This window comes from Sander lucioperca, chromosome 16 (genome assembly GCF_008315115.2).
Source record: "Sander lucioperca isolate FBNREF2018 chromosome 16, SLUC_FBN_1.2, whole genome shotgun sequence".
Classification (NCBI taxonomy): domain Eukaryota; kingdom Metazoa; phylum Chordata; class Actinopteri; order Perciformes; family Percidae; genus Sander; species Sander lucioperca.
Window position 1 is genome coordinate 21,796,192 of NC_050188.1, and position 27,414 is coordinate 21,823,605.

The 27,414-nt window shown below is 39.3% G+C and overlaps 1 protein-coding gene across 1 annotated transcript in view; it reads right to left on the reverse strand.

Moving 5' to 3' along the window:
* Positions 1-9,889: 9,889 nt before the first annotated feature.
* The window catches only part of kcnh8 (potassium voltage-gated channel, subfamily H (eag-related), member 8), a 50,300-nt gene continuing 32,775 nt past the window's right edge, over positions 9,890-27,414 (reverse strand). Inside the window, exons 9-16 of the mRNA XM_031323308.2 lie at positions 26,516-26,715; positions 24,816-25,065; positions 19,536-19,750; positions 18,456-18,494; positions 16,967-17,253; positions 15,891-15,976; positions 15,537-15,616; positions 9,890-12,024 (exon numbers count right to left, since the gene is read on the reverse strand). Of these exons, the coding sequence (XP_031179168.1) occupies positions 11,464-12,024; positions 15,537-15,616; positions 15,891-15,976; positions 16,967-17,253; positions 18,456-18,494; positions 19,536-19,750; positions 24,816-25,065; positions 26,516-26,715 (1,718 nt within the window). The 3' untranslated portion in view covers positions 9,890-11,463. The remainder of the gene's footprint in view (positions 12,025-15,536; positions 15,617-15,890; positions 15,977-16,966; positions 17,254-18,455; positions 18,495-19,535; positions 19,751-24,815; positions 25,066-26,515; positions 26,716-27,414) is intronic.

Sequence of the window (27,414 nt, forward strand, 5' to 3'; positions counted from 1 at the left end):
CCCCTACACCACCAGTGCACCCTTCCTCTGTCATAAAACATCTGAAAAAAAAAGATATAAAAGAAGATTTGCACTGAAAAGTATAACTTCCTGTAATATAGCCTACATGCCTACAGTTAAGCGAGCACAGCTATTTAATGAAGGACCTAAATGGTTTTGGAAAGACACATTCAAAAATCATATAGGGCTATAATATTCAGGTGTCTACATAGTTTTGGCCATGTAGTGTAGTGCTGCAGGACAGGTATTAAAGTCCCTGCAAACCCAGGTGTTTCTTATTCAATTAATTAGATGTCTACTCAGCGGAGCTATTCATTCACATTTTGACTTGTCATAGTAAAAGCACAGGTGAAAAAAACTAAACATTATTCTGTTCTGTTCAATTGTCCCATTAGTTTATCGGTGTTTTAAGCCCCCAATGTCTCCTTCCAGGCAGCGCTGCCTGGAAGGCTCTAGGATTAGGCAATGGTTATGGTTATGGTTATGGTTATGGGTATGGTTAGGGTTAAGGTTAGGGTTAGGTGCCTTGAAGTCAATGTTTGCAGTGCTGCCTGGAAGGAGACGTTGGGGGCATAAAACACCATTGAGCGTCCCATTAAGCCAAGACAGTGTGACAGCGTACACAATACCAGAAACTGAAGCTGAAGCAGATTAATGGAATATAGCCATTGTTCAGCCATTGTTGTATTTATACATGTGCCTTTCCCACTATGACATGTCCAAATGTCCTCTTAGGTGCAACAAAACAGGAGAGTTAAAGAGTGTCAATCAAGAAGTATGTACACACCCACACAGTCGGTCTAAGTAAAAAAAAAAAAAAAAAAAAAACCAAATGTTGTATTTTAAAAGGTTTTATTCTTTCTTAATGTGTTTGGGATGATTGTACTCACTCTTTACGATGTATATCAAGTCTCTGACCAAAATAAACAAGAATATTCATACTTTATCAGCTGCCAACAGCAGAGGGAGCCATCTGCCTTCAAAATCTTCTCTAATGCCCCAACTGATCACTTTGTTATTGTTATACACCTATAACCTCCCCATATGATTTACTTATGAGCATTTCCATAAAGACATTCTTATATAAACGTTCTGTGATCGCTAATGTTATTACACTAAACAGTAAGTCAACTGTGTGACAGTTATCCTGAAGTGAATGTGACTGAGAGTTGTGGATTCTGTTTGTGATTAGGATCTAGACAACACTGCCCTACAAAGCAAAAAGGCAGTAACTACTGCAGAACTGAGAAAAATGACTTTAAAATTATCCTGTCATCCAGCTAAGTAGTTGTAGGTAGATTATTGGACATGTGGCTGTTTTTGTTACTTTATATTAGCTTATTCTTTGTACATATCAATCCTCATATTTAATTTGATATTTTACCCCTATTTTGCAGTTACTGTACTCATGCTTTGTTTCACTAGGGCTTTTTGCAGTTACTGTACAAACGACTACCATTTTTCTCCAAAACGACACACATTTGAGATAAGATGTTTTGTCACATAACAAAGGATGCCTTGAATGTCATGAAAATGATAATAACTCTAAATAACTTTGACCAAAAATGCAGTTAGTGCCTTTTTGTTTTGTAGGGCAGAACAGTGTCATGTGTTTTTGTGTCTAGGTTTACTGTAACTCAGCCCTATCATAAGTGTAGCTGTTATTTAAACAACAGAGCCCAAGGCAACTGACAGGCAGGGAAGACCCTGAGCTCGTCCTCAGTAACTCTCTCCTTGCCCCCAGGCATTGAGTGCTAATAACCGCCTATACTCTGTCACAGTAATGCTTTTCTTAACCCATGGTGCACTTAGCCCAGTCAAGTACACAGCACCTTTTAATAAAAACCAGTCATATGGTATGTCTGCAGCTCCGAGGCATAGGTCAAACACTTGGACAAACATGTTGTTGATTAATAACTCTTCTCTCAGTTACATAACTATTTAGGCTACTGAGTACAAGAAGGGCAACGTCTCTGCTTTGGGTCTTCAGAGGATGGCAAGAAGTCACAGACTCATTGTGTGGCTATTTTTACATGTTTGCTCAAAAGATTGCAAGACATAGTATAGCTATGAAGTAACATTTTGTTTTGTTTTGATACTTAATGACTTTTACAAATTTATGAGGATTGCTTATAAGCATTATTTTTGAACTGATGACATTTCAGATGGCGCGTCATTTCAGTGTTGGGTATCAGAGAACCTAGCTCTGGCAATGGATTTTATTAATGCTCTATGTCTGTGATTGGAGCTGACACTACTTTTAACACAGAACTACCTTCACAAATCCCAAACAAAGTTTTGGGGATTTCTGATTTCTCTGCGGTGTAACTTCATAATGAGGGATAACATATACAGTTCTTTACTTGTGATTGACTTTTTGGCAAATCAAAAGGAACATACCTTTGTTCATGCCCATATTAACATTTACAACACAACATATTTCCTTGTTTGGTGTAATACCAATGCTTTATGGTCATTCATGTATTTTCTCTGATATGCAAGCTCAGTTTGTGACAAAGAGACAGGTTACCACTTCAATACATTTCTGCATTATCAATTTTAATAAGATCAGAATAAAAGAAAAAAAGTTGCAAGGAAAAATATTTGCAGAGAGTAGACTATACATGTAGTCCACGATTCGCGCATCAAACCTTTCCCATCGTAGAGTCAGCACGCTACACACACTAACACAAAGGACCTGTGAAAACAAAAAGGAAGTGAAAGTGAAAAAGGACCTGAGATTGTAGCCTACCTCTGACAACCCTGTTGAGAACTCCTGTCACTGCCTGTTTTACTTAGGCTTAGACTTGAATCCAATAGCCTATAGGGGTATGGAGCGTATGGTAAGATGTGAGAAAATTCCCCAGTTGGGCATAATAGGCTACATAAAGTAATCACAGTCATTCACTGTGGTCTCTGTGGAGTCTCTCAGCAATAACTTGTCAATCCAAGCATGCTGGAAAAACAACGCCCTTTTCAACATGCTTGTTCGAGAGGGAATGCAATATGTTTAATATTTATAACATATGGCAACTTAAGGAGGTGTCATCAAACACTTCTGCAGTGGCAGCCATTAAATCCCATCCCTAGTTGGTATATAAGACTTTTTGACATGTTGTAAATAAGCTGATTTCTAAATGTCATACAAAATGAGAGAAAACTGGGAACTAAGGACAACACATGGAGAGGAAACCAGATAAAAAGAAAACTTCAGGAGTCTTCACATTTTTCACAGTTATCAGAATTGTTTTTAATTTTTTTATTTGAAGATGTAAGTATCTAGTTTGTGTTCATTTTATTGTCAATATTTTCTTCTGTCTGCATTTAAATGCTCCTCCTGAGACTCTTTTTCTACTGTACTCCCTTCTGTCCCCAAACTATCCTCCTCACACACTGCATGTGACCTTTTGCGTGTCCTCCCCTCCCATCTCATCATCTTCCATCTCTTCTCCATGCTGAGATGAGTGTGATTAATACAGTGAACACCCACATCAAACGCCGATGGCCGCCGAGCAAGTGGCATTCTCACAAACACACACATCTTCAGATGAACCTGTGAGACTCAGATGGATGTCAGTTGCTGTGGTGTGCAGGGAGCTGTGGCCTTTTTATGAAGATCCATGGGGCTATTTCACACAGGGCGGAGATGGCTGTACTTAGCGCGCCTTTAAGAGCCTTGGGTGTTCTTTACACAGACACTATTTCCCAGTGATTCTTTATGTGCTTGTTGTGCAATTAGGTCTATGTGGATGGGCCTCAGGAGTCTGGGCTGACACCGAGTAAAGATTAAGTGCATTAAAATGTGACCAAAACTTGGCTTACAGCAGCAATTAAGGTAGAGAGACAAAAACGGCTTTCAAATGTCTCATTTAGAAAGTTCCTTGTGACGCAAACACTTTAAAAGGGCACCCTTTAAATTCTGAATCAGTATTTCATGTTTTACCTATAATTGTGTAAGACATCAAATACTTGAAAACAGATATTTCAGGTCAAAAACACATTTGGAATTTCCGCAATCTACTTATTTCCACTACTTACATGGTCAATAGTGTGAGTCAAATATAAAGGGTGCTAAACAGGTGGTAAGAGTAGGATTAATCTGTAAAATCTGATCATAAATTGATCAACAATGGTGGTGAAAATATTAAATTTGAACTTGATTATATGGAGATGAATGATTTGATTAAGACAATTACAATTACAGGCCCTTCTTTGGCATCACACAGCTGATGTAACAAGCATGTAAGATGTGCACAGTTTTACTATAACATATGGACCCAAAGTGCCTCACTTGTTTTTCACCACTTCACCCCTTCAGCTCTCTGCCTCACAGATGGCTTACATAGCAAAAACATGGACAACATATAGCTGAGAAACAGAACTAACAGAGCTCAGACAAATATGTAACCAAAACTAAAGAAAATGTATGTCAAGTTCCCAAGTTAAAGAGGACAAAATACTGTAATTTCACTTGTTTATAATTAAACAAGTGAAATGACAGTACAAATGCAGTGAACACTCTGAGCCTCAATCACAGACAAGAAATGCATGCAGAGACGGAGCTCTGCTGCTATGTATGAATAATGTTTTTGCAGTCTCTGATTAAATGACTAAAAAGAAACTTTTGGCTAGTTATCCTTGAAAAACCCACCATCGCACAAGACAGAATGGAAAGGTACATAATGTACGGCATAAAAGAGTAAAATATAGCCATGTGTTCACATACAGAGAAATGCCTTCTGTTTTCTTCTAAAAATGAGTGAGCATTTTAGTCTGGACTTTTCAACAGGGACCCTTACATCACTGTTACATCAACACAATGGAAGACAACTATTTCACAGAGCTCTACATGGTGACAATCCTCCTATCTGCTCCTTTGAAAATGCCAGACTACTCTCTGTCAGGTAAGCAACAAAGGAGGTAATTTAGCAGCAGTTCCAGCATCCCGCATGATGGTCATAGCCACACCTACAAGTCTCAGAGAAGAAACCACCATTAATCTCCACTTCTGACATGCGCATTGTTCTGCCACCCATCCCACCACTGCCACCAACACTTGTACCATAGCACCCAGCAGGAGCAGCTCAGACTCATTTATCAAACACACAGGACACCCTGGATGCTTCCCCCTCCCTTCCTGCTTTACACCAATGCAAATGTAACAATTTGGATGTGCAACAGCGGCCGTTGTCTCACCCAGAGTGGAACAGATACATGTAAAGCCCTTGTGTGGAGCGCTTTCTCCATATTTTACATGTGTATGTGTGCTCTTATATGTACAAACAGGCACAGACACTTGATATATATGGACATACACATAACCAGAAGCACACACAATTTGGACCACACACACACACACACACACACACACACACACACACACACACACACACACACACACACACACACACACACATTCAAACACAAAAATAATGTGCCTTTGGTTCAGCACACAGCTCAACCTTTTTTTGTTGTTAGCAGGCAGCCTATCAGGTCACAGTAAGGGCTGAATGGAAACAGCTCACCACAGCTGGCAGATTTCAACATATCTTCATTTTGTCCGTGAAGATGAAAAGAGAGAAATGGACATATTTTTATTACCTGAGAGAGAAGTTCACACCTCCTGCACAGCGATGGTGTTTTTAGTACTGAAATCTGGGGTGAGGGACAAGTGAAGAGGCTCTTTTCACTGGGATAAAGTGCTCATTTTGAATGGAAGAGTGAATGTGTGTGTGTGTGTGTGTGTGTGTGTGTGCCCACACAGCATTTTTTGTGTGTGTGAAAAGAGTGGACAGGGATGAATAGTTGCTGTATTTGGGTCAGAGCCATCATTAAACATGTGAAAAGAGTGGATTAAACAGACACAGCAATAGAGGGAATATGAAGCACAATTAGATGTATTTTAAGTATAATGACGAACGCTCATACATCATCAGTCCACATCCCACCTCTTTTAATCCATTTCTCCTTTTGGCATTTGTGTTGCAATTTTCACAATTTTTTACCATCTCTACTTTGTTCTCTTCTCCATTCCTTTGAGTCAGACCAAACTTTAATCAAAAATCACAAGTGGTTGGAAAGAGGAAAGCGAGGGTGCAAAGGAGGAAGGCAGATGGGCCTCAGTTAGCTAATGTCAGAATGTGGGAAGCGATGAATAAAAGATGAGTTTGCTAGCAGGTAGATAAAACGATGCATAAACAGCAAGGATGGGATTGTGTGTACAACATTAAATATGGAGGGGTCTTCAAGACCCTAGGCTAAATAACAGCATTCCCACAGGTGTGCTGGAGGCGCTGCTAAATACACAAAAATATTATCCTCAGTGCAAACACCGGCCTGCAAGTCCCTTCTTAGTAAAACACACAATACATGATCTAAGTGGGGGGTAATTTGACCACACATATCTTCATTTTCACTTTCTCTAAAAGCATTTACACACATGCATGATAACTAAGAGAAAAAATTGCAACATCACCTTATATATAAATATATATTTCACCTGCATCCCTGCTGATGTATCAAATTCAGACAGATCCCGTATTCCCCACTCCACTCCCCCACACACACACACACACACACACACACACACACACACACACACACACACACACACACACACACACACACACACACACACACACACACACACACACACACACACACACACACATAGCACCTTGCCAGGTGAGAGCAGCTGGACCTATGACAGATTTGTCAATGTGATCAACAGCACGCATACTTACTCAGATTTCACCCAACGCCCACATCACCAGTGGGAAATGACGATTGCAGCGCTTTCACCTCAGATGAACCGTAGCAGCAGCTAACAAAAGACAGACACACACGCGCATGCACAAAACAAATACACACTACGATTACAAACAGTGTGGACAAGCAATAGTCTTGCATGACAGAGATCTGGCATTATTACCTTTGTGTGTTTGTGTATTTTGGTGGACTTTTATGGGTTGGTGCATGCACCATGAAGAATGAAGAGTTCGAGAACAATTCAGCAACAGCTGTTCGATGGATTTCTGTAAAATTCTGCACACACCTCACCCCCTCAAGATGAATTGCAATAACTTTGGTGATCCCTAAACCTTTCCAATAAATCAGAGCACATTTTTCTCTCATCCCGGAATGATATGTGGACTAGCCAGACCCTCCTCCGCTCGCGTGTGGATGGTCTGGCAAAGCAAGACTATGTGTATATGTGACCCTTGCTTCGATACAGAGTCCAGGCTGGGCCTTTTTGTTTGGAGTTGGCATGTTCTTCCAGACTTTCTTTGACACACTATACTATGACTTTTTACCACTTTTTTCGACATACTATACTGTGACTTTTTTTATCTCTTTTTTCGACATACTATCCTATGACTTTTTTGATCTCTTTTTTTTCAAAATACTATACTATGACTTTTTTTAATATACTATACTAGGACTTTTTTTTATCCCTTTTTTCTACGTGCTATACTATGAGAATTTCCAACATACTATAGTAGGACTTTCTCACTTTTTTCAACATATTATACTATGACTTTTTGTATCTCTTTTTTCGACATACAGTACTATACTATAAGTTTTTAATGGCTTTTTCGACATACTATGCTATGACTATTTTTATGACTTTTTTCCATATGCTATAATATGATTTTTTTATCACTTTTTTTCGACTTACTGTTCTATGACTTTTGTGTGTGGTGTTTGCATGTTTATCCAGACTTTCTTTGACTTACTATACTATGACTTTTTATCACTTTTTTCGATATAGTAACCTATGACCATTTTTGACATACTATACTATTACTTTTTATCACTTTTTACGACATGCTATACTATGACTTTTATCACTTATTTCGACATAATATACTATGACCTTTTTATGACTTTTTTTTTTACAGACTATACTATGACTTTTTTGACATAATATACTATGACTTTTTTATCACTTTTTTTGACAGACTATACTATGACTTTTTTGACATACTATACTGTGACTTTTTTGACATACAGTACTATGACTTATTTTGAGATACTATAATATAACTTTTTTCGACCTACTATACTTTTTTAATCACTTTTTTTAACATATTACACTATGACTTTTTATCACTTTTTTCAACATACTATACTATGACTTTTTCAGAAATACTATAAAATTACTTTTTTATGACTTTTCTTTTACATACTATGACTTTTTCTATCACTTTTTCAATGTACTATACTACACTTTTTTTCGGCATACTTTATTATGACTTTTTTATCACTTTTTTCTACTATTTATACTATGACTTTTCTGGAAATGCTTTATTATGACTTTATTCACTTTTTCCGACATACTATACTATGACTTTTTATCACTTTTTTTTCGACATACTATACTATGACTTTTCTGGAAATGCTTTATTATGACTCTTTTCACTTTTTCTGACTTACTATATTATGACTTTTTATCACTTTTTTTCGACATACTATAACTTATTTACATTTGTTTTTTCGACATACTATAGCATGACTTTTTATCACTTTTCTTCGACATACTATGATTTTTCTGGAAATGCTTTACTAAGAATCTTTTCACTTTTTCTGACATACTTTACAATGACTTTTTTTATCAATTTTTCTACATACTATACTATGACTTTTTTAATACATTTTTAGAAATACTTTACTATGACTTTTTATCACCTTTTTCTACATACTATACTATGAGTTTTTAATCACTTTTTTTCGACATACTATGACTTTTTTATCATTCGTTTTTTTGACATGCTATAGCATGACTTTTTATTTATTTATTTCATTATTTTTCATATTTTCATTATTATTTCGAATATTCACTTTTTCCGACTTACTATATTATGACTTTTCATTACTTTTTTTTCCGGCATATTTTACTGTGACTTTTTTTAATCACTTTTTTCTACTTATTATACTATGACTTTTCTGGAAATGCTTTACTATGACTTATTATCACTTTTTTCATAATACTATACTATGACTTTTTTCAACAGGCTATACTATGACTTTTGTCACTTTTTTCGACATACTAAACTTTCTAGTCCTTTTTTGGAAATGCTTTTCTATGACTCTTAACTTTTTTTGACATACTATACTATGACTTTTTATCACTTTTTTATATACTATATTATAACTTTTTTCGACATACTACACTGACTTTTTAGATATACTATACTATGACTACTTTATAACTTTATGACTTACTTCACTATGACTTTTTTTATATACTATACCATGACTTTGAACATTTCCTGAACATTTCCACTTTTTTAGAACCATTTCCACTTTTCCATATTTCCCTAAAACTTCCCCTTTTACACATTTTAACCAGCAATTCAGTGTAGCGTCAGCTTTTCAAGAAAACTTAAAATATTTCACTTTTATTTGATACATTATTGGTATTATTCAACATTTCAATGAAATTCATACTAATTAAAACCATTCCCACATCCCAACTATTCTCACTACTTCACCTTCTTACAGGTTCAATTAGCAATTTAGCTTTTCAGCATTCACAAGCATTTTCTGCAGGAAATGCATTTTCTAGTTACATTTGCTGGACAAGTATGCTTTGAGTTATCTCATCAAGAGTCATGTTTTTTTTTATTTTAGCCATGTCAATCAAACTGATTAGGAAATTAATTTTACTTTGAAGTTATTGTGCATCAGCAGACATTCTATCCACGGTCTTCCATAGCCATCAATCAATGTTTTGTCCATATGGGTTTTAAGGAATATTCTGTTTATTTGTTTTGGAAAAGAGAAAAAGGTGGAATTATTGGATGTAACAATCTCTAATATCAGCATTCCAACTCTAATGAATGTTTCTGTGAACACTAAACAAACATGAAAAGCCAGGACATAACAGTCATATTTGTTATTTATTAGCATAACAGTTTTTTTTGTATCTAATAATATCAAAATGTTAAGGGAAAAAAGATGTTTGATTACAGTACATTCCATTCCAGAGAAGCAGAGTCAAACCTACATGAATTCAACAGAGAACAGTAGATCTTTCGGGACGAGAGTCCGGACCTTTTTTCTGGTTTAAGATTGCATTGGCTGGTACCAGCAAACTGCCATAACTTCATATACAGTAGCATCAGTAACTGCCATTTCACACTTGCATTCTTTGAGGTAAAAAAATACATCTTTAGTATTGATACATTCATAGAAATATAAAAGCGTCTTTATTTCCTTATTGTGCTTTTATGTGGGAATATTGCCCTGGACAGCTGATAAAATGGATCTCAGATATGATAACCAAGGGTGACGATCAGGGAAATGGCCTCCATCGTGGATCATGAACCAATTTAGTTTTGGCAATTTGCTCCCAGCCACTTCACAAGCGCAAGAGGGGCGACTACTTTGTGCCTAAATTACCCAGTTGTTTAAACTGAGTCAACATCCAATAAATATGCATCAGTAAATGCCAGGTTCAGCTATTAAACGATTGAACCGTGTTTCCTTTAAATAGATAGATAAATGGCAAGCTGGATTTCCACAGGGTGACATGCAGCGTGTTAATGTGTGTCTACAGGCACTACTCAAAAGGCTCTGAAAGGCATGCAGAGAGCAAGAGAGAGAGAGAGAGAGAGAGAGAGAGGGTAGGTGTGTGAAGAGAAACACTGGAAACGAGGAGCAGAGAGGGAGAAAGGGTCATTGTGCTCAGTGTGACAGGCGACAGCAGGGGCTGTGCTGCCCGAGGCATAACATATCCCCCCACCTCCATAACCCTCCATCCCCCTTTCCCTGAGGGACAGCGGTAAAGAGCACAATACGTCCCATCTCTCTCCTCACACTATTCTGTGCTCCCAGTCCAACCAGCCCCAACCAGCCACGCACTGGTACACGCAATCCAAAGCACCGTGCGTGGGTTTAGTGCACAAAGAAAGATGGGTTACAAGGAGAGAAAATAGCAAAGATAGGAGGTTGGGGGAAGGACGTTAACACCCCCCCACTCCTCTCCTCCTTGTCTCCAAAGCCCAACTCCACCACTCACAAAGCTTTCTCTTCCTCCAACCAGCCCAGCCGACCTGAAACCATCACTAGCCAGGAGCAAAGAGAGGACATAAATAATGCTCTCCTTCACCATATCCCTCGTCCTCCATTATGGCACAATCCCACATTAAGGTTGGGGGGGGGGGGTGGAGCCATCATACAGCTGCACAACTGACCCAAACCTCTACATCCTGTCTAACAACACTACGTTTCTATAAGGTAAAGCTAACACACCTAAACCTTCTGTACTTGTTTTCATGCAACAAGATTTTTAAACACGTGCCTTTAAAACAAAAGGAATCTGAGTTGCATCACTGCGAACATCCTCCAATGATATGGGGGACCCCAGTTGATCAGTTTGATCTTCAGTTCAGGAACATATCCCCAAAAATATCCTGGATTAAGTCCTGCAGAGTCCAGGAAAGTTCCCATGGAGGGCTGCTACAAACCCTTAGTTGGGTTGTGGTAGGTGCCTCCATGTCCAGCTTGTGGAGAACACACAGAGCTCTGATGAGGGCCCTCATCTCCCCCATCTTGTGGAGGTGGACTGTGTACCCTTGACCTGATGGAGACAGTAACTCCATCTTTGTAGTAGGAAATCTCTGGTGAGCTGAGTGGTGAGGGCTGTAGTTGAAGGGCAGATGTGTTGTGAGTTGTAGGTGGAGTTGAGCTGGGGATAGCAGGGTAGCACAGCTGGAGGTCCTGGGGTCTATGTGTGAGGGAGTCTGTGTGGCATATCGCACCATGTTGCTGAGGTATGATGAAGGGAGAAGAAGGCAATGAAATGGGCGTGTCCATCCAGATGGAGGCAGTCTGAGAGGAGGATGGTGAAGGGTAAGACATAGGAGGGGTAGGATGGGGCAGGTATGTGATGTGTGCTGGGGAGTAGTGCGTAGAGCAGACTACTGTAGGTTGTGGCGCTGACATGAGGGTCTCCATGAGTTGGGCCATTCTCTTCATGCCTTGTCCAAGGTCGGCCACTTCCCTCCCGAGGTTGCTCATCTGCAGACACAAACACAAACCATCTTTAGTTAGGTATGGCATGGCCACAGAGGGCACGAACATGGAGCCCTGCCAAAGTGCCATCTGCTTCTACCAGTCAAAGCACTCATGACCATTCATCAGACCAATCACGCACATCAGTGCCACTGGATGTACATCAGCCCTCCGCAGGACACACAACTCCAGGTAGGAACTGTGGTGGCAGTGGCTGTGTGAATACATCAAGAGGTGATCAAGCACATTGTGATCACGGCAGACTAAATAAGGCCAGGATCTCCATCTTCTTCTCTCAGTTACATGGACACACACTGTTAGGCATAAATATGTGAATTCGAAAATGTGTAACAAATTAGTTGTCTTGCCAGTTAATAGCCAAGTGTACATTTAGTTGAATTTGCGATTACATGTATTATCTTACATTGAGGTTCTTTAACTTGGATCTACCATACTGAGTCCATCCAGACAATAGTTTAAACAGGGCAAAATATTCTTTCACAGTTCTCATAATTGTCCCATCTCTCTCCTTTTCTGGATAGGCTGATAAAAGCCTGGGTCTAAACTCTGGCTCTGATAAAAATAGAAAAGCTGAGAGCGACAGGACAGTCTAATCTGACACGCTGTCAACATGATTCCAGTACTCCCACCTCAGAGACAACCGTCTGTAGAGATAGTCAGACAAAACAGCAGCCATGAATGACCAGAACTCACTGCAGCTACAGGTACGTGTTAAGCCTACCAACAATAAGTAGTAGAATCATTAGATCATACAATGCTTATTCTAACCTACCCATGAGAGTTATAAAAAGTATCCAACTCTGAATAAATGTTTCTGAGTAGATGGTAATCCACTATATTAAGCAACCTGGTTTAGCACAGAGCAGCATTTTCTTTAACAATGGAGGGTTGTGATGACAGTAGCTCTAGAAATTAAGATGTACCTGAGACTACTGATGATGAGGAATTAGTGTTGTGCCTTTTGTAAATCATATCATTCCCAAGAAGAATTGGAGCATGAGAATCACAAAGCTAGCTTAGACAAAAAAAGCTCTAAATGTGACGGTCAAGATACTGTCCAAAGAGTTGATAGGACTAATGAGGGAACCTCATTTAGTTACCTCAACCTTGCTGCTATAAAAACGAAAGTTTTCCTGGCCACGTTTTTTAACTTGGGAAGCTAGAAGATATCACTTCCAAAAGCTGATGTATGCTATATAAGTCTTTGTTTTTTTCCAGAAATAGTGACCGTTACAGAAGTACAGAGAATTATTTCCCGACTATTACCCTTCATCTCAGCTCTATGGAGTGTTTTAGCATCATTGTTTTGGTTTGATGGCATGCAACCTTACGGTTTTGGTTTTGCTCTCCTCAACCTTGTTTACAGCCAACCAGCAGGTTGTGTTTGCAAGAAAGCTACTGTACAGTACCTAGTCAGCACCAAACAGCAGACAGAAAAAGTAAGCTACTAGCTGGTTTCTAAATGCTAGAGGAGTATTTAGCACACTAAGGAGCCAGAATATTTTCCTTAGTCTGTGGAAAACACAAAGAGGGAATATTGGCGTTACATTCGTCAGGTGGGCAGAAACACGCCTCTAAATAACTGCTAATGTTGCTCAGTGTCTGCAAGATGTGTTAATAGATAATATGTACATGCTGCATTAACATCTTATTCCACTGCCCCCAAGTGGCCACAAAAAAATCAACTTTTGCTGCTTTAAAGTCTATGTACTGTTTAATAAGTCTGTGTTCTACTCGTTTGATGCGTTCATAATTTGATGCTTTGTTTCTTGTTTCTTTATTTACTAAAGTAGGTCACTACTGCTGTGCATACGTGTGTGTACCCATGTCTCATTCTCAAGTCTATTTGTGGTGTACTGTAGGAGTGTTTGTAGCCTCTTCTTGTAATCATAAGTGCAATTACTGAGACTGTTCAGGCAAAGCCCTCATTCTTTCAGCTCTTCTTATGATTTATATGACACGGTACAGAGGTCACCATGTTAGGCCTCTTTTTAGCTATACTAACACCTCATACATCTTCCACTAGAATAAACCCTCCAGACGAATAGATGTAGAATAAGGTCAAAAGGTAAAGATGAGAGGTCACAGAGCGACGCAGAGTTTAGTACTGTGTTGACACATTTTGTAGTTCATTAAAATGCTGCCCCTTTTGTGTGGTTTAGGTCAGAATGAGCAAAGACATTAACCTTGTTAGTTGGTTGTTTGGATGGCCATGTTTAAAATTGCAGTTTGTTCTTTTTTATTCACAGGTACAGATACAGGTCTCAAAAGGTCCTCGCTACATGACTTCCACTGAAAGAATTGGTACTGTTGTAGTTACTTATTAAGAAAAATAACACCGCAGTGCCAACCAACAAATTGGGCCCCTGGAAGCATGAATAGTTTTTGTTAAGTTGTTGAGTGTTGGAACGGAACATTCGCTGATTTTCTTTGCACTGGATGAGAAACTGTGCATTGCTTGACCACATTACTGAATTACAGTACTTGGGACAATGAACCAATATTTTGGTAATTAATATACATTATGAAACTATTCTGCATCTACGAAATAACAGACAGCACCCTTATTTGTAATTTTATATTTGTGTTCGTGAAGATGACAGATAGGGTTTAAACCAACACCCCCCTTTTCATCTTCTATGGTGATCGAAGTGGGTGGATCCAAGTGAGGATTAACAACCTACAAGAGCATGCTGGGAGACTTCCTGTCTAACACGGTAACCCACAGAGACACAGAAAGGACAACAGAGCCAATGTGTATCACTGTGAAGCTGCTGCGCCGTTGTCTTTCACACTTTTTCTTCATCACTCTCTAATTTGCTTTTTTGTTTCTTCTCATAAAACTATCTGCCTGTTCCTCTTTACCCCTTTATTTCCCTCTCTTCCATGTCCTTTTTCTCTCTCTGATCATCCCATGATACAGACTAAGGCTTAGCGGGAGGAAGCACACTCCTCCTCACCTGCCAAAAGTCTAATGTCAATTTAGCCACCCGCCAATCAAAACCATAGGATATAGCATGAAAGGCTGTGTGTGTTTGAACGGATTATTTTAAGCTGGACAATGAACCACTAAAGTCTATAAAACATCCACATATGATAATATACAATGAGACTGACAAGGCACTGTAGTTAGTCTGGTGTAAAAAACAGAATAGAAATAAACTTTGTAGGTCAGGATTTTCTGAGCTTCAGCAGACTACAGTGGCAAATTAAGAGCAAGGTTCATGAAAACATATAAATGTAGGGTCTAGTGAAAAGTTATACCATTCTGTAAGGCCTCATTATAACACCCTATCCTCTAGAGCAGTACAATGTCACATTCAATTATTTAAAAAAAATCAGTTTTTGCTCCATTACTTCTCTCAATCCTTTCACCCGTCTTGTGCCTGACATGCTGCTATAGCCATATGGCTAGTGCTTACCTGTGCCCACATATCTGTCTCTCTCTCTCTGTCTGTGTCTTGCACACGTGCATGCACGCAGACTCAGAGTCCTACCTGCTGGTCGAGGTGTCGCAGTTGTCCTCTGGTCTCCTCTGCTTTAGCTGCTAACTCTGCTGTGCTGTTCTGCAGCATATCTGGGACACACATTTGCAAGTTACAAATCACTTCGAGTCCCGATACAAACTGCAAATTTACATCCATCAGTTATTGCATCAAGGCAGCTGATAAATTCTGTAGGCATTGACAGGAAGTGCAAATTCACATTAATCACCCTCATTATACAGCAGTACTGAGGGATTTGGAGGTGAACATTTTTCACTTCCCAGGATGTGGGAAGTTGAACGGATTGTAAATGGTATTAAGTTATATTTGAGAGGTAAATTGCAGAGTACTGTAGGATGGGAGGACCTGTGGCAGATGCTGAGGCACTGGTAGAGAAGGGGAAAGCCAGGGAACCCTCCGTCCCCTCACTGTCTTCAGTACCATCCACTATCCTGCAGAGACAGAAATCAGTGTGTGTGTGTGTGTGTGTGTGTGTGTGTGTGTGTGTGTGTGTGTGTGTGTGTGTGTGTGTGTGTGTGTGTGTGTGTGTGTGTGTGTGTGTGTGTGTGTGTGTGTGTGTGTGTGTGTGTGTGTGTGTGGGGGGGGGTTGTGTGTAGGAAAGATTGTTACTGATGATGTAATAATTGTTGGATAATTTAGAAACAATGCTAATATTATCAATGAATAGTAGGTTTATTGTCGTATTGTTTAAATGTTGCGCTTTCATGCTCTTAAAAGTATAGTTCAACATTTTTGGAAATGCATGTGTATTTGCTTTCTTGCCAAGAGTTAGACGAGAAGATCAATAGCACTCTTACGTTTGTACAGTAAATAGGAAGCTACAGCCAGCAGCCGTTTAGCTTAGCTTAGCATAAAGACTGGAAACAGAGGGAAAAAGATAGTCTAGCTCTGTCAAAATTAAAAAAAAAAAAAAAAAAAAAAAAACTGTAAAAAACACAATTGATTAGTCAATTGACAAAAAAAAGAATTGGGAACTATTTTTTATAATTAATTAATTGTTTCATGCAAAAATGCTGTTTTCAGCCTCTCAAAAATGGAGATTTCCTGTTCTTTTCTGTTTTATATCATATTAAACTGAATATCTTTGGGTTTTGGACTGACAAAACAAAGACATCAACTAGGACTTTGAGAAACTGGGATGGGCATTATTTTTTTTATTATTTTAACAATATTTGAAAGACCAGACGATTAAATAATTAAGCGAGAAAATAATCTGCAGATTAATTGATAATAAACAATAATCGTTAGTTTCAGCCCTAATTGAAAGGTAATACAAATGTTGACTGTGACTTTATTTTAGTCATTTGCCGAGCTGTAGCTTGTACCACCTTTACTGTGCTAAAGAATGAATGACGACCTAACAGAGTCACAGAAACACAGAAACACAGGCAGACAGACAAATCAATGGCGATCAAACTCACCTGGGGCTGAGGTTGGACGGGTCTAAAGTAGTGAGAGTAATTTCCTGGATCTTCCTCCGAGACCTCCTGGAGCTCTGTCCTGTGGTCTTCTGGCTGGATTGGCTCAGCGGAGATTTCCCACCTGTCCCGAGGTTCACCGTCTGGTTCCGCTCCAATGACAGAGAAACAGACATGGCCTTGTCTTCCTCCTCTTCCTCATCATCTTCCTCATCTTCCTTCTGTTTGTCCTTTGCCTCTATGATGGGTGTATAGCCCTGAACCACTCGTCCATTCTTTTTCACCCCAGACTGGAAATAAAATGAAAACATTTTTTTTTTTTAAAAATGTGAAAAGAATCTTAGAGAGTAGCCACAAATATCAATCGCCTGTGATTTCAGGATATTTTGAAATACAACCAATTGAGTATGGCTACTCAGAGAACTTTTGGAGATTACATAACTACGAAAAAAGCAGAAAGCTGACATGAAATCAAAATCTAATCATGCTGATTTGAGTAATCTGAAGCATAGCCTTGATGATGTCAAATGCCTCTTTAAAAAAATAAAAAAACAGCAATTCTCTCTATTCTTACAAATGTCGCCATCCTCATTTTTTCTGCTATATGTATTTGTCCAGTTAATACCATGACCCTGAAATACACAGAGGTGTTTTCAATAGACACTGTAGATGTGCACTTATGGCTTCTAAGTGCAAGGAGCAGACCACTCAGCTAGATTTATGAGTGACAAGGTTGACCAAAAATCCCCAGATCAACATTTAAACTGAAAACTGTGACCTGCAGAGTATTGAAGGCAACATTGGTAAACTCTGTCTCCAATCTTGCGTCCTCTTTTGTCAAGGGTCTGAAGTTGTGCAAAATTGCAAGGATGCTTATCAACCTTATATGAGGATACAATTAGGTAATAACAGAAATAAGGTGTCATTGATCAGCGGCCTATGAGCCAACTCTCGGAGGAAGCCAACACCAGTGTGAGGTCAATGGCTCTGACACCTGAATTGATTTGTTGGGTTATATTTTATTTGTGCAGACTCTCAACATTCAAAGAGCAGCTCGACAGCATGTAGAGCATTAAATCCCCACCCTCTATTCTGAGGAAGAATGATTTAATGACTACTAACCCAATCTGTGCAGAAGTGATCTTTCTCCTCCCTCAAACTCCCTATCAAAAAAAAGCTCTCCATCAAGATCATTCATTCGAAAAGAGTAATTGAGTCTATTATCAGCTGATTCAGATGGAGGTCTACTGCCGGGTCTCCCTGCAGACTTTTCATAGGGATAGAACAATTGATCTGTGGTTGAACATTAATTTAAGTTTAATTATTTTTTATTGAGGGCGGATTCAAATGTTGCGGGCTGGTATTAACAAATAGAATGAGGTGATGGACATCGAACACGTCTTTCGAGTTAATTGTTCCTGTCTCAAAAGGGGGTATATTGGCTCGAGATTGTTAATCATCAATCAGTGTTTGAGTGCTTTTGGTCCATTACCTGAGTATCTGGAGCCGTTGTGGAGAGTCGGACCTTAACCTGGAAGAGAGCCAGAGAGGAAATATACAGTAAATGAATTGCAGGAAAGAGCAATCAAGATGTGGCCTTTCTTCTCTCAGTTTTAAACCACAGAAGAGCTATTTCACAATGCTCAGCAGTAAATTATTTTTGCAAAGCTGGCACAAGAAGACTATATGGCTTGCGGTGATCCAATGATGGAAAATAATTCACCTTAACACACTGATATTGTGCTATTGTGTTGTGCTCATATATAGTACAGTAATATCCAAGCAATCTCAACCTCTCAGCCACAAACACATCCTCCATCCTGAGCTGCCTCTTTCCTTCTGTCTTCATCTTAACTCTAGTCAGTCCGCAGATCTGGACTGCTTCACCTAAAAGCCTTGTCGCAGTGTGTGTGTGTGTGTGTGTGTAAGTGGGCCAGTGGTGTTTGGGCTGGAGAGACGTAAACACCTGACTGTAATTACAGCAGCAGAGCTCCTCCAAGTGCCCTGGCCATTTTCTCTCTCTCTCTCTCTCTCTCTCTCTCTCTCTGGGGATTTTTGGTCAACCGCACACTCTTACACACATACACTTTTTTATTTTAAAGCTTTTCCCCTCTTGCTTTCTCAACACTTCTCTAGTCGCCCTCAAAGTCCATTTCTTATCCTCCCAACTCCTGCCCTTCTTGCCTTACCGTACCTACCGTACATTCATTATACAGAGAATTTGGCAAGTGTGTATAAAGTACTTGTCACGCACTGCTGTGCTTAGGGCTCATTAATTGGACTCTGGTGCATAATCAGCAACTCTTTTACGTTTCCTCCACACTTTCCTCTTTCTATTAGCAGAGGCTTTTTTGTCAACATCATAAGAGGGCCTTGTTAATGTAAACTACAGTAATCATTGTTCTCTTGCAGCATGAAACATAATAACATTTGGGCACATAGGGACATGAAATCAACGTGAAAATCAGTTTAACGGATCTGTAACAAGTAACATACTGTAATGACACCCAGTAGACAGCAGCATCTTTGAGAATTTCACATTTAGCAATCAATAATACTTGGCTAGACTTACGTGTGTCTCATGTCCCTCCCTCAGGTTGTATGTGAGATCCTGTTGGATGTCCTGGACGAAGCGGTGTGAGTATTCAGGGTAAAGGTCCAAAACCTCGTACAGCCCCCTCAGGTTAACACACTGCAGGTCACAGTAGGTCAGGGCTTTCACGTCCGCATTGGTTTTTATCACTCGGTCATCTAAGGACAGGTTTGCCCCGATCAGGTCGCCTTTACCTGCTCAGAGAGAGACATGGACATGGTAGGTCATAGTAAGGGTAGCAGCATAATGTTTATTTTCTGGTAAAATGGGTTGAGGATGCAGACTCTGTGACATGTTTCAGATCATTCATTCATTATAGAAGCTTCTCAGGGAGTGCACATGTTAGAGTGTGTGAGGGGTTTTGGATCAGAAGAGATGCTCAGGCATTAGGAAGCCCACCTGTCCACCTGCTCTAATGTGAGCATGCATCTGTGACGCGAACACGTCTATAAGCTAGACTGAATCCCTACCAACCCCTACAGGTCTGTACCTGGCACTGACCTTTGACCTCACAGTGGGGTAAAAGCAAAACAAGTTGTAGGTTGTATAAAATAAAAGTGTTTTTACAAAATAACAATGTTAAAAAGTAATTTAGTCATTGAATGCAATAAGCCAACAACAAAAGCTATTGAGTCCTTTGCTATGATAAATGACTTTAATAAAGAATTCTTAGAACATTTCACCAAGTCTGCAGTTGTAAATGTTAATATCTTTTTAAGAGATTGTTTCAGTTAAGTGATCAAATGATCCATTGAATAATTAAAATGCTAAAGCTAGTGTCATGCTAAAGAGGGATAAACACCATCCAAAGGTGTGTTTTCACAACCTGGTAACCCAAACGTTTTCTTGTTAATCGCTTTAAACTGATCTACAAAGAATTAATAAATTATTTATTAAGCAAGGATATGGTACCATTACCAGTCTAGTTATCCTCTGACCACTATGGCTTGACAATATTCTTGACTTGAGTTTATTTGGGATCCGATAGCATCAAAACTGTCATTCCACCATAGGCTTCTGTAACTACTGCAACAACTATAACAACTACGTTATCTATGTCTTAGTTGTCTTGCAGCTCTTTCACAAAACATTACAGTAGAAGTAAGAAGAGCAATGCAGCTAAAAAATAAACAGAGCTGACAACAAGCTTTTCTCTTCAGTTTTTACATTAACATTAAAGTCAGTTAAAGCTGATCAACTGTCAGCACTTACTTGTCAGATGATGTTAAAATTAAAAGAACAACTGGTCATTTGAATGCATTGAGAATTTAATTAAGCAAAAGAGGTGAAACTCAAGTAAGAAGAGGTATTGTTGGGGAGCCAAATACCACCTTATAAGCAAATTAAGTATACTCTGAATGAACAGAATATAACTGTTTACAGTCTATGATTATATTTATAAAACATAATCACTCTTATTGCTTTTAGTAAATGTACTGTATGAATGAAGTGGTGCTGACAGCTGTTTCCTGTTCTCTTCATACATACAGGGCGAAGCTGTACAAAGTACCCCGTTAGTGTTAATGCCCCTTAAGCAGTGATAAAATATTCATTATGGTCATTGTGAACTGTGAACGCTGCTCAATTACAGCGAGGTTGATGGAGTGGCAGTCGTGACGGTTCTTATTTTCCCCCTCCCTCCCTCCCTCCCTCCCTCCCTCTCTTTCGCTCCTACTGTCTCTCAGTCTGGTCCTTCTCACCTCAGCCATTACTACTCTCCCTCCCTCCCTCCCCTACTCCCTCCCTCCCTCTGTCTGTTAAGATTCCTCACTCCTCCTGCTTTATCACAACCCTTTGTCTTCTATTTCCTCATCACTGCCTCCCTTTCTGTATTCATTCTCTCCTCCCTGTCCCCTCTGCTGTCTTTCCTGTCTCTTTTCTTCTCAGTCCGTTTTCTTTCCTTCCTTCCTTCCTTCTTTCAACTTTGTTTACTTCCTTCCCCACTTACTTACTTCCTTCCCTGCTTTGTGTTTTCTGTCCTTTCTTATTTCCCTACTCTGTTTTCATTCTTTCCTTCCTTCGGTCTTTTCTCCCTATCTTCCTTCTTCCCTGTTTTCTTCCTTGCTACCTTTTTTCTTTCTTTCCTCTATATTTTCCTTTTTCCTTACATCCATTCCTGTTTTCCTTCCTTACTTATTTCTTCACGTTGTGTTTTCCATCTATCCCTCGTCCCTTCTTCTTTACTTGCCGTTTTCCTCCCTTCTTTCTTTCTTACCTCCCTCCTTTTACTTTTTGTCTTAATTTTCCCCACATTTCCTTCTTTCTTTACTTCCTATGTTCATACCCTAATTCCTTTTTTCCTTCCTGTTTTACTTCTTTCCTTGCCTCCTCCGCATTTACCCCTTTTCTCAATTTTCTTTTCTTTTCATCTTCCAGGTTTTGCTCCCCTCCCTTTTTCTGTCCTTCTCTCCTTCATCCCTGTTTTCCTTCTTTTTTATTCTTCCCTTACTTTCTTGCACCTTGTTCTTTTTATATTCCTTTCTCCAAGTTTAGCCTCCTGCCTTCCTTCCTTCACCTCAGCTCTATTCTCTTGTTTTCCAATCTCACTCACTCTCCTCAATTTTCCTCATTCCTTCCTTTTTTCTCTTATCCATTCCTCTCATCGACAGCCCTGCTCCCCCTCTCTTTTTTCTACCTTTGCTTTCCTTCTCTTTCTTTCATACTTTCTCTCTACATCCTCTCTGCCTTCCACATTCTCTCTTTTCTCTCTCCGTCATCCCCACTTTCTCCTCATCCTATCACTCTCTCAGTTTCAGGGCTCTCACCCACTCACTATTATTGAGCTGTGGCTACAGACTTGTGTTGTGACAAGGAAGATGGGGATAGAGACACACACATACAGAGAAAAAGAAACAGTCAGACACTCAAGTCAGTCTGACCTTCTGCACAGTCAGCAGGCAAGCACAGAGACAATGCTTTCTGCCTGTCAAGCCCACACACACATATACACCCACACACACATACTGTACACACCCACACACATCAACACCACTCTGCACAACAGTAAACAATTCCACCTACTCCATACACGCACAGACATACACACATTTATTTTTCAACAGGAGAGCTTGCATGCTGGTGCTGAGGCAAACAATACACACACTCTGACAGAGAGCAAGATAGACACAGTGATGAATAGAGGACCAGATTCAGATCTTTCTTGCTTTCTCTTACTGAGTCACTTACACGCACACGCACACAAGCGCACACACACACACACACACACACACACACACACACACACACACACACTTGTGCCAGACTGGTCTATAACTCTGTCTCATGAAGGTGAGGTAGCAAAAGCCATTAAGGTCAATCAGTACAAGAGGTTGCGTTACACAGCAGATGTGAGTGGTTGGAAATACAGCGAGACTGGGGGTTGTTCACATCTTGTCTCAGATGCATTCTGCACTGACGTGTATGACATATTGTGTTTTTCACTACCGCCCCAAACTTTTACACAATTTGTGTGCATATGTTATCAATGGGAGATTCTCCACCTCTCAAAAGCTTGTGCAAATTTTTGCAGATGTATTGAAGGAAGGTTGTGATGGTGTCAAGAGAGTTTAACTATCTGTGAGGACTGAGGAGAGCAGCATTGAATAAATAAATCCAATTTTCCAAGGTGCTCTTTTATGAAGATGAGATGAGAACATACAGTAACTACCAGCAATATACCACAAAGATACTTTCCAATATATATGTTATTTAAAGGTCAACACTTGCCTGGGTGTACAGCCAAGCAATATAAATCAATTAAATAAATGAGACATAATACGTTAATTAGTGAGCTTTGGAGTTGCTGGGTGGACTTGTTACCTTTTGGACAGAGCCACACTAGCTGTTTCCTCCTGATACCAGTCTTTGTGGTAAGCTAAGATAACCAGCTGCAGAATTGTTTTGTAATTCATAATCGATGATTAAAGGGTAATTCAAATTTGTTTTTAGTCAAGGAAGTGGAGTAGTTCATGATAAAATAGAGAAAACTTGACTTTATACGCTCCAACTTGATGTTTACATATACAGTATATATATATATACAGTGTATATATATATATATATATATATATATATATATATATATACAGTGTATATATATATATATATATATATATATATATATATATATATGTACTTTAATGAGCAGTCGTTGCATTTTTATGCATCTTTTTATATAAGTTCATCTATTTTTCCTTTCATTAGAGCTTTACATAATCACTCTACCGCATTATTAGCACTTTCTATAACAAATATTATTATAATTTAATGAATAAAGATACCCAAAAATCTTTTCTTAGTTTTAGCTGAATTGCGGCTTTAGCAAATGTTTTAGAACCTCGTTCCTCCATTAATGAGAAGCCAATTTCTATTTTAGCATCACTGATGCTAAAATAGAAAGTTTTATATTGTTCAGTTTCAGAAAACAGATGATATTACCTGCTGCTCTAGCAAATCAAACATTCATTTAACACTATAAATGAAAATGTATATACATTTGGCCTTGGGTACCACATAAAGACTAATTTCAACTTTACCTACCATGGACTGGACAACAGTGAACTGAACTGGCCTTGACTAGATGGAACTGAAATTACCTGACTCTGGTGAATTGGACTGATGAAATGGGCTGGACTGGACTGGACAACACAAGATTAAACTGGACAGGACTGAATTACAACGCTGTAGAATAGACATGACCATACTTGGCTGGACATCACTAGACTGGAGTGGCTTAACCTGTATAGAATTGGACAATCATGGGATGGTCTATATGGTATAGTGGTAAATAATAAAATATATTATAATATATATAATTATGTATATATGTAATCTGTAGTGGCTGAATATTTGTGTCTGTTTAAACATCTGTCTGTCAGCTCTGCTTACCTAAATATTAACTCTGTTATGTCACGCAACATCTATCTAGCTCCCCCATTTTGCATGCACAGCTAAAGACAAGTCTTTGGCTCTGACTGCGAGAACATATTGTTGAAAAAATGGCATGTAACTAGGGTTGGTTTTATGGGAGTTTAAAAATAGGCTCTGAGAGTGATCTGTAGCCTTTAGGACAATGCTCCTATTTCTAAACAACCCAACAACAGTTTTTTTTTCACAAATAACCACACAGAGCTTTATCATGAAGCTTGCTGCTAGGAGTTTCTATGTAAAACTATAATAATGGCACAGAGGGATTCTTGCTCCTTCTTTCACACACCATCACTCTTTCTCCCCTCCATCGCCCCCTATCCTTTATCATACCCAGGATGGCCAGCACCATGCCATCTTTCAGCACCTCCATGGACCCGGAGCAGACAAAGAAGATGGCCTGGAGTGCGTCGCCCTGTCGAAGGAGGTATTCTCCAGGAGCGCAGAAGGAGGTCTTGATGTGCAGTGACAGGGAGCGTAGGCAGCCGCGACTGGCCGAGGCAAACAGCGACAGCTCCAGGATCTCCTTGTTAAGGTGCATGGTGATGTCAGATCTCAGTTCGTCCGGGAAGTCCTTCAGCAGCTGTCAAGATGATGGGATGGAGAGGGAGTGAGAGAATGAGGAATCAAGCAAGAGTGAGTAGAGCATGAAAGCGGTGAAAGCACAGCCATGCTGCAACTTAGTGATCACATTTCCAGCATTGGCTGCCTTTGATTTGATTCCTACTTATGTTTATTTACATAGCCCATAATAAATTGTTTGCCTCTGAGCGTTTTACAATCTGCACAAGATACACCCTATATCCTTAGACCCTTGATTCAGATAAGGAAAACCTCCAAATGTCAGAAACTTCCCTCTTCAAGGACATTATTATATATAGTATATATCATTTTATATAATTACATTTACATTCAGCAAATAAACAAAACTAACATTTGTTTTTTATGTGCTATGGTAAGTATATCAGCCAATATATGGTACATCTAAGAACAAGTCTTTATAGCCCAGACAGACAGATTACATGTAACTCAATGCTGGACCCTCAAAATAAACATGTCTAGGTCTAAAAACACTATGAATCACTAATATTCATCACTGACATGCAACTGCATAAATCAACACAATTTACACAGTTGCAACATAACGCACAACATAAACACTCAAATATGATCTGGAAAACCCCCTATCACAGTTAAAAAAACACAGACAAAGTCAAAACATTGCATATCATCTATCTGTCTGTTTCCTTGTCGGGACTAAGATCTGGAGCTCACCATCACATTGAGTCGATCAATGAGTCATCAGAGCTAGGCTGACTTTAATCAACAGACCTATCTATAATTCAACTGTCTGGGATTCATCATCATCACTCCACGTGATGTAAGCGCTGGTCTGGGCTCTGACAGCTCTCTCACAGGCATTCACAGCCCGCAGGGATGTGCTGCTATTAGACTACTAACTATTTGCCTCCGTTTTCCCTGGGCTCAAGAAAAGGTGTCACCATCCATTTCTGTTTGTCTCTTCTCTATGCTGTCCTTGTGCCATAATGTTGTTGATGTTGTGTTGGACTAAGTGTGATGTCCTGTTGTCCCACTTTCATGTATGCTGACATGGTCCTGCAATCATGTCACCTGGATTCCCCACATCTCAGATTTCTGTACATTGGTTGTACTTTGCAATGTGACTTCAACTACAGGCAACATAGAAAAAGCTCTGCAAGGGTTTAAACCCCCAGGTTACAAAATATCCTGTCATCCATAAAATGTAAGACAATTTTCAGTTCATGTCTTCTGTCCCATCCTTGTCAGTCAGTGCTGAGGAAAACAACATGCTCTTACATGGTGGAGGATCATGTAGTATCGATCATATTATCACTCTTATGATGGGTTTGAATAGGGATGATGAGGATTGAGAAGTATGTGGTGTTTCAAATGAACTATTGATCCCGATATGCTGTCAAAAACACGAGTTAACTGAAAAAGGAGGATAAGGACTTATACCAGCTTGAGTATATAATCTGTGCTGTTGGTACCTCATTACAGTCGATGCCGTTGTTGACCGACCAGGTTGTCTGAAAATACTCCAACATTCGCTGCTTGAGGCTCTGCGGCAGGTGATGGACACGTATGAAGTCCTTGAGGTCTTTGGTTCTGGTGTGGTACTGGGACCAGCGTGAGTACATCCTCTGGATAATGGCTGTCACATTACCAAAGACCAACGCGTGCATCAGTGCTACAGGTGTAGAAAGAGAGGAGTGCAAGGGATAAGGGAGAGATAGCGATAATGGAGCGTAAGCATGAATTAAATATAAATAGATAATGGACTGTCAAGACAGGGATCCAAAATAGGAAAAAACTTTTGGGTGCTTTTTTTTAATGGAAGACGCTTGGCAGGTGTAGGAAGAGGAACAGCAGGGGTTGTTTCAGTAACAGTGAGGAGAGCAGTGCAAAATTAATTTGAAATGCACTCGGACAACTGCTTAAACCAGGTAAAGGGTGCAGTGAGAGACACAACAAGGAGAAGTCATGTCTTTACTTCCTGTCTTCACACTCAAACAGACCTCTCCAAAACCACACAGACTCATACTAGTATGCTTGTAGCCACACTGCCAGTAGATTTTGACAGGAATAAGCCACGTTTGTTCTCAATTAAATGCAGATTTTTACTACGATGCTTGTAGGCTGTATGACTGCCCTTGCACTTGAGACTGATGAAAATGTAATTTCTAAAACCCTATTTGGATAATTAAAATAATTATTTCTGCCATGTAAAATATAATTAAACATGATTCCTTTTTGGAAGCTGTCAATTTCCACAACCAAATTAACAGTCAAACTAGTCAACCAGCTAAATATTATATTTGCATTCATGTCTTGCAGCTCTGCTCCTCCCTGACAGGAACATCAGTGTCAGGACTGAGATGAGCTGATT